Raw genomic sequence first — 14,111 nt, 5'->3', positions numbered from 1 at the left:
TCCAGCCCCTACTACCTTAGTGTTACATATTTTAATCCCTCATACATTTTAACCCTTTGAAAGACATTATTATTATTAATATTATTATTATTATTTTGAAGACAATGTTTACTAACATTTACCACATTCTTTGCTCTTCATTCTTTGTGCTCCTTTAGGTTATTCTGGGATGATTTTCTTTCTGGCCAAAGCACATACTTTATAATTTCCCTTACTGAGGGTCTTCGTGAATGTTTTTATTTTGCCTTCATTCATAAAAGATGTCACTCTGAAGGTGGAATTATAGGTTGGCAAGTATTTTCTTTTGGCCCCTGAAGATATCATCCCACCCCTGGTGCCTGGGAGCTGGCTCTCAGTCTGTTAGTGCATTCGATGCAATCGGCCTTTTCAAATCTGGCTACTTTTTATTTTCCTTCATCTTTCTGCACTTACGCTATTGTGTCTTGGTGTCTTGGTATTCTTTTTGTTTATTACCCTTTAGGTCTTTTGAGCTTCTGTTTTTAGTCTTTTGGTATCTTTCTGAAAGATGTTGAGCCATCTTTTCTTAAAACACTGACTCTGCTCCATCTTCTTTTCCCTCTTTGTTTGAGACTTTGATTAAATTGATGGTAGGCCTTCTTGTGTGATCTAACCACCTTATCTAGATTTCCAGTCTTATTCTCTCTGTGTTTTATTTGGGGTAATTTCTTCCGTTCTACATTTCACTTTATTAACATGGTACTTCATATGCTGTTAAACACAACACATCCAATAATTTGGGTTATTTTATTTTTCATTTCTAGGAGTTATATTTGGTTTTTTAAAAAATTGGTTGTGTCACTTTTTAATAGTTTCCTATTCCCTGCAGATGTCCTTACACCAGATTTTTTCAACTTAATATGTATGATTTTGAAATTTTTAAGAATTTATGCCTGATAATTCCAATATCAGAGACATGAAGGTTTCTTTCTGTTGTGTTCCTGTTTCTTCTCATTCTTTATGTCTGTATCTGGTTATCTTTGACTATGTGCTAGCTATCGTACCAAAAAATCATTTGTATAATCATTTGAAGCCCAGGATGAAAGTGCCTTCCTCTACATAAGATTGCTTTTATTTCTGGCATGTCTGGGATCACCATAAACCAAGTGTACTCCTTGAGGTCCCCCAGAAAACCAATAAAATTGCAATTCAAGCTGCAATTACTTGTGAAAGTTCATCTACTTGGAATTCACATTTACCTTGAAGTTGTAGTCCTTTGGGTCCCAGTTTGTTGTAGGGCGGGTCTACCATTACATTCTCAGCTTGAGTGTCCCTGGGTGTTGATTTCTATCTCTCTTTCCCAGATAGGTTATCAGAACCAATGTTAAAATTTGCCAGACTTAGCAACTACTCTCAGGAAAAAGGTAGTTTCTGTACTCATTTATCTTTTTGGGTTTCTATTTCCCAATCATTCTCTTCCTGGTAATTCTTTGTTGTGCCAACCCTTTGAAGGTTTTAAAGATTATTATTATTTAACACTAGTTCTTAAGTTATTTTTAGTAGAAGAGTTAGTCCAAACAATTGGGTCCATCAATGTTGGAGACGGGAAGCTGTGTAATGTCTTTCTTGGCACAAGGTTGGTACTCAGTAAATGATGGCTGGATTAACTGAATTATCATAATATCCCAGACACACTCTTTTTGACCTGTCTGCATTTACAAAGACTGTTTCCTACTCTTGGAAAGCACAGAATTCCCATATTCCTCCATTTGACAAGGCTCAGAGTAAATTCCACTTTTCCTCAAAGTTCTTCCTGTTTTCTTTACTTCCCCAAATCTGAAGCCTATTTCTTCCCCATCTAAACCTTCACAAGACTTAGCTTGTATCATCCTCTGGGTACTTAACTAGACAGAAATATACTATAACACAACTATTTATCCCTCCTGTGGATTTCTATTTTCTTGACATTTCTGGTCATCTCAATAATTTCCTCACTTCCCCTCCAGCTCAGCCTCCATTGTAAACAGAGTCCTTGGAAAATATCAAATCCAGTACTTTTAGGTTTGCTGTCCTGGGAGAGGATCTGCCAAACATATAGTCCGCCATACTGCTGGAATTAGGATACAGCTCATTCTAATAAACCGTTACAGTTGTTCCGCACTTTAGAATTAATAGGATGTTCCCACATGTGTGCCTCCCACTTCAGTGTTGCTGTCATCGTGCTGCTGATGGGAATCAAGGGGCAAGAGAGACTGAGGAACACACTCAAATAGAGCCATAAAACCAGAAATGGAACGCGGTCTTCTCTCTCAAGCCCATGGCTCATGCCAGGATACCAAGTTACGTCCCCATATTATTTGTGCCACTGGTCGTTCCTATCGCAACAACTCTTCCAACTGTGGAAGCAGACATTCTACACATGCAAGCTCAGGTAGTTCAGGAGTTAGGATGTGGACGCTAGACAGAGGGGTTGGCTATGCGAGGTATCCTGCTCACACCTTTCTCCGGTGAAGGTTTGCTCTCTCTGAGTCCTCCTTACCTCACAACCTTGGTCCCATTTCTCACGACCTGCATGTCCACCATGCAGCCCCCCGTAACATAGGCAGCCAGGTTCAACTCTGAGAATTCAGCCTGAAGAAGAAAACAAAACAAAGAAGGATTCAGTAAATATTCATGATGCTAAGAACCGCTAGCATTTATTTGGGTACTTATATGTGCCAAGTACCCATTTATAGCTCACCTGAAACTCAGGAAGCTGGCAATATTATTTACTTCCCTTGTTGAAAGATGAGGAAGCTGAGATGCAAAGAGGCATGACGATATGTCCAAGGTTACATAATTAATAAAGGGCAAAGTTGGATTGAAACTCATCCATCTCTGATTCAAAGACCCATTCTTTGAACCACTACTAATTAACTACTATTCACCACTGCTTAAAGGTGGAAGAAGCAACTCCAGTTCCAGGACTAGGAGAGGCCAAATGCTGTTCAACATAACATTTTTTCTAGACTTCTTCAGCTTTGTGCTATGCTGTGATGTGGCACTGCAGCTGTGTGACCACTTATCACTGTTAATGGAACCCTCCTCAGGTTACCTGCCATCTGTTCCCCTTTTTTTTTTTTTTTTTGGTCATGGCCCCTCCCCTCACTCCATCCACATGGTTACAGGAGAAGCACTATGTCTGTTAATAAACTCATTATGCTGTAGTAGGTGAAAAGCAATGGAAATACTTTTCCTCTGGTCACAGTTGAAATGGAAATGGAACAGAGGAAATACTGTTCCTCTGGTCACAGTTGATGGTGTGGGCACCTGACCCAGGGTAGAAATAAGATGTCCTTCCATTAGAATTAGAACCTGCTGAGCAGTTCATGAAGTTTCTTTCTAGGGGGCTGTATCTTTAAAACACAAACCTGAGTGAACTGGGACCATGTTTTCTGCCATCTGGATTGGGAGGCACAAAAGAACAGGATGGGGGGAGAGGGTGAAAGGCAGAGAGAGGGAAGGGAGGGGGGAGAGAGAGGGAGGGAGAGAGTGGGGAGGGAGAGAGAGAGAGAGAGAGAGAGAGAGAGAGAGAGAGCGCGCGCTCAGCTACAGTCCCCATGGAGGGGCAGAGGCAAGAGACAGCTAGCACTCAATGTTATGTGCTAGCCGCAATCCTGCCCTCGGATTTTATGAGATGCCTCTGTATCCTTATAAGTTCACCTTTGCTTTATTATTTGTTTAAGCAAGATTTAGTGCATTTCTCTTGCTTGCAACTACAGCCCTATGGAATACGTCCCTCCTAGCGGAATATATGCTCCCTCTGGGGACAGAGATTTGTAGAGTTCTCATAACATAGTACTACGACAAGGCAGCTTAAACAGCAGCAATTTCTTTTCTCAGCTCTGTAGGCTGGAAGTCCAAAATCAGGGTGTCTGTAGGGTTGGTTCTTTCTGAGGACTGTGAGGATCTGTTCCAGGCCTATCTCCTTGGCTTGTAGATGACCACCTTCTTCCCATGTTCATCACATTACCTGCTCTTTATATGTGTCTGTGTATTCGAGTTCTCCTTTCTATAAGGACACCAGTCATACTGGATTGGAACCTGCCACATGACCTCATTTTAACTTGATTACCTCTGGGAAAAAAAGTCTTATCTCCAAGTAAGGTCACATTCTGAGGTGTTAGAGGTTAGAACTTCAACATATGAATTTCAGGGAGACACAATGCAACATGTGACCCCTTTCTACAAAGCGCAAAGTACTAAACTGTGCCTTTTACACAGTAGATATCAAAAGCTATTTCTTTGGATTTAATGAATAAAAATAACTGCCCACATATATAAAATACTCATTGTGTGCTAGATGCTATCCTAAGCATTTTACGTGTATGTATTCATTGAATCCTCACACTTGCCCAGATTTTTTTTAAAAAATGAGACGGAGAGGGATGAAAGAATGTGCACAATGTCATATAGCAAGAAGCAGAGCCAGGATTTAGACCCAGGCAGCGTGGCTCCAGCCTGTGCTTTTAATCGCTGCCGCACTGCCTCCGCTGTTTAGCTGAACAAGCCATTAGGTGGATTACAACGGAGAATTTTAGGGACCTCAAAATAACCCATTTAAGGAGAAAAACAAGTTTATGTTGAAGGAAAATATCATTCCATGGTGATTTAAATGTATCCCCTTAGAAACATTTAACAGAAGTTATGACCAAAGACCTAGCCATCTCCCCAGATGGTCTTAAAGCAAACCAAGAGTGCTTATGTCTCTTGCTCTAATTAATAAACTCATTATGCTGTAGTAGGTGAAAAGCAATGAGCCTTGTTAATGAATCCAGGTTAGAAAATAGTGGTAATGATCTAGTTATTAAGTCTAATGCCTTAAAAATGCAGTCCCATCATGCTTAAGATAGTTTATTGGCAAGATTACAAAGAAGCATTAGCAAGAAAAGTTGATGCTTGTGTTTGTGGAGAAAAAGAAGTTGGCGGAAAGTTGCAACACAGGACAGCTGGGCACCAAGTAGATAAAGAAAATGAGTAAATCAGAATCTTGGATGATGGAATTTTTGACTCAAAGGTGGAAAAGACCCAGGGGCTGTCTTACTGACCAGATGCAAAGAAAAATACCTGAATAGAAGACATACTCAGACTTGGCATACAAGTTAGAAGTTCATCTTGTTCAGATTGAGTGTCTCGGGTTATTTCCCAGTCATGGTGTTTGAGTAATTACAGGAGGTAAATGCCTGGGTTGTAGGGTAGCAAGCCTCTGTTGGATCAAGGACAGAGAGTTGGAGAAGCAAAGGAAGGGCACTCATCTGTATTTAACTTTCTAAAAAGTTCAATAACCATGAAATTGGGACACAGGATCCAAGCCACTTTTCCTTCAAGAGCAGGATCACCCTCTTGATAGAATCTGAAAGAGCAGCCACTTTTGAAGAGCTTCAGAGCTCTCAAAGAAACGGCAGTGGTTTGAACTGTATCCTCTCCCCAAGTAGGTACGTCCTCACTGATGATACCTGCAAATGTGAGCTCAATTGGAAAGAGTAAGCTGGGCAATAAATTAGCAGATGAATTTGATCAAGTCACTAACTGCTTTGAATCTCAGTTTTGATATCTTTAAAATGGAGATAATAATATCTAGCTTTCAAAGTTTTAGTAAAGATTCAATATAATGTATATGAAACACCTACCACAGGGCTGAGACATAGAAACAGTTGCCATTATTATTGTCAAATTTCTCATTGTCTTTGTAAGAGTAAATGGAATGAACAACAACAACAAAAAAGGTACAACAAGAAAAAGAGCAACCTCTTCCTATATGTATAACATAAATTTTAGGCGCTGGCTGGGTAGCTCAATTGGTTAGAGCGTTAGAGCATCGTCCCAATACGCAAAAGTTGTGGAATCGATCCCTGGTCAGGGCACATACAAGAAGCAACCAATGAATGCATAAATAAGTGTAACAACAAATTGATCTCTCTCTCTCTCTCTCTCTCTCTCTCTCTCTCTCACACACACACACAAATTAATAAATAAACTTTTTAAAAAACTAATTGTATAAAATATGAAGAGGAAGGACTTTTACTTATGGCTATAATGAATTAATAGGGACTATGTTTGCATTCTCATCTTAACTAGAAAACCAGACAAAATATATTAAGTAATAGTTTTCAGACAGCAGACAACAGACATGGCAGGACTATGATTCCTGCACAAAGAAAACTAATGAAATTATCCCTATGATTACTGAGGCTGGCTGCCTGGAGGCAGTTTTAAGGCAGTAGAGCAGCGTGGGAGAATGCCAGTAGGCTCGGCAGTCTAATTCAGCTGAGGAGTCAGAGACTAGAGTTCAGGGAGGCCAAGACAGCTAGAATTTGCAGGACAGAATATAGAAAGAGATGGAAATGCACGGAAAAAGACCTCCAGGGAAGTCTGCAAGTCTGTGAGTGCTGATCTGAGCATGCATGAAAGGAAAGAACCATCAAAAAACAGTAAACTTATACTCTTCAGAACTTACGCAGGCTGGGAATAGTTCATGTTCTCCCAGCTAGAATGTAAAGACCTTGTGATATGAGTAGGGTCCTCAAAATTTAGTACCGGGACTAAATTAGCCCCAAAGTATAACATGCTCTAGATCTAGGATGTTTACTTTGTTCTCGTTTGCTAGAAGGTTTTCCAATTTTAAAAATAAAAGTCCTGCTTCTCAGAAACTCAGTCCTAGTTTTTCAATGAAAGTCTCATATCCTGGGAACCTTCTTAGTCCCAGGCACACTGGGATAATTAATCACTCCATTAAGTATGTCTTAAGAAAAATTTAAAAGTATGCCCTGAAGCTATCAAGTTTATTCCAAGACATTTAACTGCATCCCAGTACAATAATGTTTAAAGGAATAAAACAAAATCCAGCATCCAACATGTAAAATTCACAATGTAAAATTTATGGCATTCAAACATAGATTATGAGGCAATAAAGTAGGAAAATGTGAGCTATAAAGAGAATTTAATCAATAAGAACAGACCCAAAAATAAGACACATGATGGGAAGATCAAAAATGGAAGTAAAAAATTAGGAAATTAACTAAAACAACGATTATAAACGTGTTCCACATTTTCAAGAATGTTAAAAATAACATTAACATAATGAAGAGAAAAATGAAAATTTTGTGAATGAAAAAATAAAACTTCTAGAGATAAAAATATAGCACCTTAAATGAAAAATACACTGTATGTATGGAATTAACGGTGAGAAAAAACAATACAAACTATAGGAAACAAAGCCCTGGAACAAAAATACTAAAAAAAAAAACAAAACCCAAAAAACAAAAAAACCCAACACACCTCAGTGAGCTGTGAGACGATACCAATCAGTCTAATATATGTGCAATTGAAATCTCAGAAGAGGAGGAGAAAGGAACATAAAGAAATATTTAAAGAAAATCGGCCATAACCACAATCACATCTGTAAATCCCTTTTGAGCACCATTTTCACGGATTCCAGGGATTAGGCTGTAGTCATCTTTGGGAGGCTATTGGGAAACACTAAAGGCTGCAGAGCAGGGGAGAGATTAGATAAGTAACCACAAATATTTATGCAGCATTTTCTAAGTTCCAGGCTCTGTTATCGGCGCTAGATACGGTTAGAATCATATCCACTAACAACATCTCATCTACAGACCCCTATATCGGAAGCACCTGTTTATAATGAAACATATGTCCGGTTCCAAGAAAACCCACATGCCTGCACATGTACACACACACACAAGGGAACAAGATGGATGCACTCGGTTTCCTGTAGGGTCTTTCACTGCACTCTCACTGGAACCGGAGCCTAGCAAGTATGGGATGCCAAGCAGATAATATTACTAAGAGCATGGAATATTCATGTTTCGTTGCTAATAATTACATTTACGATGATAATGATGGTGATGACATAATGGAAAATGGTGATTGCAATTATCATTATTATAATACATTGAAGGATGCTATTGGGCCAACAGATCAATGAGAAAGAAACAGAGATTGGGACTTGAAATTGAATGACTGAACTGGAATGTACACAAGAAACCAAAAATGTGTGTGTGGGAATGTGCAGGTAGCAGCTATCAACCTTGACCGCGAAGCCTGGCTGAAGGAGGATTTTGACACAAAGAGACGTTGTCCAGAGTTCCTGAAAATGGCAAGATGCTGGCAGGCAGATTGTTCCGCAATCCAAGGGTAGCTGATAAGATAGTGGACATTCCTGTTAGTCAGCAAAGACCAACTGGTCCAAACTGCACCCTTAAACCCTTAGAGTGTGCTCCTTTCCATGGCCTTAAGCACTCCTTGTATTTTGCAGGAAGAGAGAGAGAGACAGACCAACAGGCAGACAGACACTGAGTTGTTGTTAGAAGGCAGGCAGCCTCCAGTACCCCCAGCCCAGTTTCTACTGCTAACGCTAGGACAGCTTCTGACCCTCTGGCCTGCCTTTCCTACACCTCATAAAGAGCAACTGTTATACAGACGTCAGGACATCACAGTGCTATTGGGTTGGCCAAAAAGTCCATTTGTTTTTTTCTGTAAAATAAAAGACACATTTTTCATTTTCACCAATAACGTTATTGGTTTGGATATTTTGAGTATGTTGACTACCTCTCATGTGGTAGAACGTTGCTTGTCCTTGCTTAATGTCTCAATTTGATCGCTATCGACTTCACCTGGTCTACTTGACTAAGGAGCATCATCTAGTGAGAAATCTCCAGTACGAAACTTCGCGAACCACCTTTGACAGGTTCAATCAGTCACAGCGCCTTCTCCATACACTGCACAAATCTTTTTTTTTTAGTTGCATTTTTACCTTTCTTGAAATAACAAGGCATACTATGCCAAAAACGTTGCATATTTTCTTCCATCTTCGATATTAAAATGGCTACACAAAAATTCACCAATTCTGATGTTTGCTTTACATGCACACTGATGTGACAGCTGTCACAGTACAACCTAACAAAATTGTTTCGAATGAAGTTAAAGACAAGTGAGCACTACTAGAGCCATCTTACAGAAAAAAAAACAAACGAACTTTTTGGCCAACCCAATACATTTAACAGTGGGCAGGGTCATCGTTGGGTTGAAAGACAGGAGGCCACTTGCGATTCTGGCTCCCATGTTCTGTTTCTCTGCAGCTGAGTGTCTGCTGATCTGAGGGGCCACCCCGTTAACTTCTTCCCCCTGCCTTGTAGCTCCTCAAATTAGCCAGCCCCAGCGTCCATCTTTCTCTCTGCCATCTCTCTTTTATGAGTTGGCAGAAAACCCTGATTCCCGGAAGGCCCGGATGTCCTGCTCTCTTTTTATGATTGGGTTTGCTGTACCTTGGAACTCTTTAGTAATAGGAGCCACATATTTACTAAGGAACATCCACAAATGAGATTTCGGCTTACAGGAAGGTGAGAGGTGGCACTGCTTTGGTCTGGAGCCTAAACGGAGGGATCCAGGGCAGCTTTAGCGGAGAGCCCTTCACTGGGGGTGGTGGGCCTGGGCCAGCTAACCTTGCTGGTGTTTCAGCTCATCTGCAGTTCCTACTTGTGTGTTCAGCTACCTTAGGAACCTGGAACAGGGCCGCGGGTGGTGATTGTCAAGGTAGGATTAGAGCATTCCCGAGTCCTCTAGCAAGTTATCATCAAGATTCTGCCATAATCCCTGACAGATTACTAGTCTTGGAAAGGAAATTGTGTCATCAACAAATTCCTTTAAAAAATAAATCAGCATTCTGCATGGACTGTGATTTTCTTCACGTATCTTTCACAGTCTATAGAATCTAAAAGACTCATTAAAGAGAGAAACAGCAGCAATAATTTTTAAAAAGTTCTAAATATAGAAAACCTCAGCCCTGCATGGTCTATAAGGTCCTGTATGATTTAGACTCTGATGATGTCCTTGACACCGCCTCCCACCATCCTCTGGCACCCCGCTTCCGACTCATTCTGCCATTGCCACGCTGGCCTCCTTTCCATTGTGAAACACGCTGAACAATCTCCAGCCTCCAGTCCCCAGCCTCTGCTGCGTGCTTCCTGGAGCTGGCAGCATGGCCACATCCCTCATGCCACTCACACCTCTGCTCCATGGCGTCCCCAGAGGCACCTCCCTGCAAAGCACCTACTGTACTCAACACCCCATTTCCTTGTTTAATCTTCCCCCACAATCCTCATCCCTGTCTGACATAAATACTTATATCCCTTCCCAATCAAATGCTTAATTGTTCATCATTTTTGCTAATGGAAGCACCTGGGGCAAGGATTCTGTCTGTTTCATTCACAGCTCTACCCCAGCACCTAAACCCAAGGTGCTCAGTAGTATTGAATGAACGATGCCTACTTTGCAGATGTCAAAGGTGAGGCCCAGGGAGGCAGAATGACTTTGCCCAAAATGACACCCTACTAATTAGATCAGTAATTACCTAATAATTACATCAGCTGGGGACCCAAAGCCAGGCTGACATCCTTCACTTTGCAACAGGTAGCTTATTTGATGTGACTCGTGTTCCAATGAGCAGAGATGGGCCAGCTAAAGGGCCACCTGGTTGGCCTCTGGCTTCACTTGTGCCTGTGGCCACCCTCTTTTTTACACCTTCCCATGCCTTCTCCACGTCAGCTTGCAGCGTCTGTCAGCAAAGCCCATGGCCCCTGCCCCTCCTTCACCACTGTGCCTCTTCCAGCTGCCCCGCTGCTGGCAAACACTTGGCAGGCAGCCCAAGGCCTGCAGTCAGCAAGAGCTGCTTCCTGTCGAGTTCCCGGCACAGGCTGTGCTTCTAGCTCCAAGGACCTGGTGGGCTCAGTGACTCCCCTGGCTGGCATCTTGAGACAGAGGTCTTTTCCAGCTGTTCAGACTCACCTCGCAGACAAAAGAGGCTTTGAGAGTCTGCAGACTCATTCAGTAGCCCATTCTTGCTCGGGGCCACCCCTGGCATCTCAGTGAAGGCCCAGACCCTTGGGTCAGGGTGTGCTGCCCGGAAGAACTGCCCACTCATGTGCCGAGCTCAGGCGACTGAGAATAGATGCAAAGACACCTTCAGCTCCTCAAAACTCATAATATTCCTATATGCGTGTGTGCACTCACACATGCATGTAGCAGGCGGAGCAGTGAGAGATAAAGATATAAAAGCATGTCAAAAATAAATATAAAAACACAGGAAAAATAACATGATAAAACTTACATTCCTAAATGTTCCAGTAATGGAATATCCAAAGTTAGGCAGTCATCACATGCTAAAAAAAAAAAGTCAACAGCAGTAATTCGCAGTTTACAAAGTGTTTGGTATAATAGAGTGGTTTTTAGAATCTGACCACATGCGTTTGAGTCTGAGCTCTACCCCTTACTCACTGTACAACTTGGGCAAGTTAGTTAGCCCATCTTTGTCTCAGTCCTCATTTACTGCAGGTAAGAATTGTGTCTTCCTAGGGGGGCTGCGAGCATTAAGTGAATTCATCAGTTTAAAAGCCCTCAGCAAGGTACAAAGTAAAATAAGTGTGTAACCACTTTTAGCTATCACGGTTATGTTATTTAATTTGATCACTACAATAATCTGTTGATATGAAGGTAGGTTTCAGTGTCCTCATTGGCCGCTGGCAAAAGTGAGAAGCAGCCCTGGCTGGTGTGGCTCAGTGGACTGAACGCCGCCCTGCGAACTGAAAGGTCATTGGTTCAATCTCCAGTCAGGACACATGCCTGGGTTGCAGGTCAGGTCCCCCACTGGGGGCGTGTGAGAGGCAATCAATCGATGTTTCTCTCCCCCTCTTTCTCCCTCCCCCTCTCTCTAAAATAAATAAATAAATAAAATCTTAAAAGTGAGGAGCAGAAAGAGCAAATGACTTGGCCAAGAACACAAAGCTACTGAGAGCTAGGACTTGAATTCAGGTCTAGGTGACTCTGTATCCATCCATTACTTCATTCACGTAAATTATTGTTGAACAGCTACCATGCCGAGGATAGGGACTGATGATACGAAGTGAAAATAATGGACAGAAATCTCTGTTCTCATGAAACTTGTATCTGTGGGGAGAGATGGACCGTTAACAATAAATAATTTCAGGAGAAGAAAAATAGATCCCTAAGAGGACAGAGCACCTGGGAGTGAGGTTATGTCAAATAAGGGGGTTGGGGGAAGGTGGCACTTGATCAGTGATATGAACAGAATGATAAAGGGGGAGGGCTTTCCAGGCAGGGAGAACAAAGGCCCCGGGGCTAGAGCATATGCACAAAGTGGAAGAAACAGCAAGAAAGCCAGTGTGGCTGGAACAGGCTAGTGAGGGGCGAGTGGAAGGAGAAGAGGTCAAAGAGGGGATGGTGGATGGGATCGTGGTAAGGATTTTATTCTGTATGAGATGGTAAGATGCTAGCAGCATTACCATCCTCATCACCATCATCATCATCTTCATCATCCCCATCATCCCGTTCGGCAACATAAGAAGTCAGGGAGTCAAGTTCGAGAAAAGTCACGAGTAAATGCATCATTCTGATTTTAAAGGAGTATCTTAATAAGCAAATTTTGTTCTCCAAAGCATAAATGTACATTTTTTAGGGGTCAAGGTAAGGTTCCGGTGACTGGCAGTAGGAGGACCCAGGCAGGCCCTAATTCTGTCCTAACGATCACCCCTTCCTGCTCAGATTCCCAAGATGCCTGTACCCACAAGAAACCACAACACCTAAGAATCAAAGTAAAACCTCCATGTTCTTTTCCCTTGGCCATGGGAAACTTCAAGGGTGGGAGGGCACTTTACAATGTCCAAAAAGGGTGGTTATGGAAGGAGAGGAGGAGGGAGGAGATGGAGAAAAGGAAGAAGGAGTGGGAGGAGGGAGGGAAGGAAAAAAAATGGTGGAGAATAAGGGATATCAGGAGAAGAGGGGGCAGGAGGAAGAGCCTTTATGGGGGACAGAATGGTGGGACCACCACAGCCTCATCTCTCATCATCTCCAGAGCTTTTATAAGGTTGTAAGACCTAGAAACAAATTCTGCCAATTACAACAATTTTTGCTACCTGCAACAGATCAGACGTATGTTCAGAGGTTTTAAAACCACAGCTTAGCTGCACAGAAGAGAATGACGGTTGCTGTCCCCTTGCCATCTATTTCTCGTTGCTGAACTGGCCTCCACATGTTCATACTTCATTCTGGTGAGTGTTCAGAAAAGTGTGCTTCTAGGATTAAGCAAGCGAAGGTGAAAGTCTCCCCACATGTCTCCAGATGGGCCCTGGGGTCAGCTGGACATCGGGATGTGGAAGCCGAGTCCACGGCTTAGCAGCCGAAGGTGAAGGCGGCAGTGGCTGGCCGTCCAGGAGGAGGAGCTGCTTAGGGTGAGAAGAGGTTAGAGATGGAGCCTGTGCCTGCGTGGCGCTGCCAAGTATGCTGGGGTGGTTAACGCAGGCACTTCCATAGGTCGGATGCACTTGAATTCCTATAGAGATTTTTTCCCAAATTGAAAATTGAATGTTATAATGCGATGACGGGAACGTCTTATCCATCAAAGCTCTGAGAAATTAACGTGCTTTCTCTTGACCTAACAGAGTTTTGGTTTTGGGTTGGTTTATTTTTTTGTTTTGTTTTTTTTCTTTTTAAAGGTTCAAAACCTTTTCAGGGTTGTTGGGATGAACAAAAGCACCCCAATTTTCAACCCACAGATACCCACAGCATGGGCCTTTTCTTCCAGAATTGCCTCCCAGCTGTCTCCCCGTGTCCTGCCTTCCCTCCTTTTAATCCCGTCTGCACATCCAGGGGCAGCCCTGCACCCCCAGACGAGGACCTGCCACTTGCTCCTGCTGGGGCCTCTGGAAACACGGCCAGGTTCGGACTCCAGACAGGGAGGCCCTGCTGTCCTATGGCAGCTCTGGCTCAGCACTGGCTACTTAGGAAAGACAGCAGAGTTAGCACTCTGGGTGCTAAATGCTCTGAAGCAAAATGAAGAGAAGCGAAGGAGTGTGACTGAGAAGTGCATGTGGTGCTGCCCTTACAGAGAGGGTGGCCCAGCATCTCTGAGGAGGTGACATTTGTGTAAAGACCCTGAACACAGTAAGGGCACAAGCCATGTGAATACCTGGGGGAAGAGGTTCCAGGTAAAAAGAACAGCAAGAGCCTGAGGCAGGGTGTTCTCTCCAGGGTTTTTCAAAGTTGGTTTTCATTGTGATAAAATGCACGCAACATAAAACTTA

The 14,111-nt window shown here is 42.5% G+C and overlaps 1 protein-coding gene across 2 annotated transcripts in view; it reads right to left on the bottom strand.

The window, feature by feature from the left end:
- The window catches only part of SYN3 (synapsin III), a 363,499-nt gene that overhangs the window by 312,294 nt on the left and 37,094 nt on the right, over positions 1-14,111 (bottom strand). For both annotated transcript variants that reach the window (XM_054574565.1, XM_054574564.1), the window contains exon 3: positions 2,498-2,589. In XM_054574565.1, coding sequence (XP_054430540.1) covers positions 2,498-2,589 — 92 coding nt within the window. The remainder of the gene's footprint in view (positions 1-2,497; positions 2,590-14,111) is intronic.

Source organism: Pteronotus mesoamericanus, unplaced genomic scaffold, assembly GCF_021234165.1.
Source record: "Pteronotus mesoamericanus isolate MK-2021 breed Mesoamerican mustached bat unplaced genomic scaffold, CSHL_Meso_final contig_263, whole genome shotgun sequence".
In the NCBI taxonomy this organism is placed as follows: Eukaryota; Metazoa; Chordata; class Mammalia; order Chiroptera; family Mormoopidae; genus Pteronotus; species Pteronotus mesoamericanus.
This window is presented reverse-complemented; position numbering and strand designations above follow the sequence as displayed.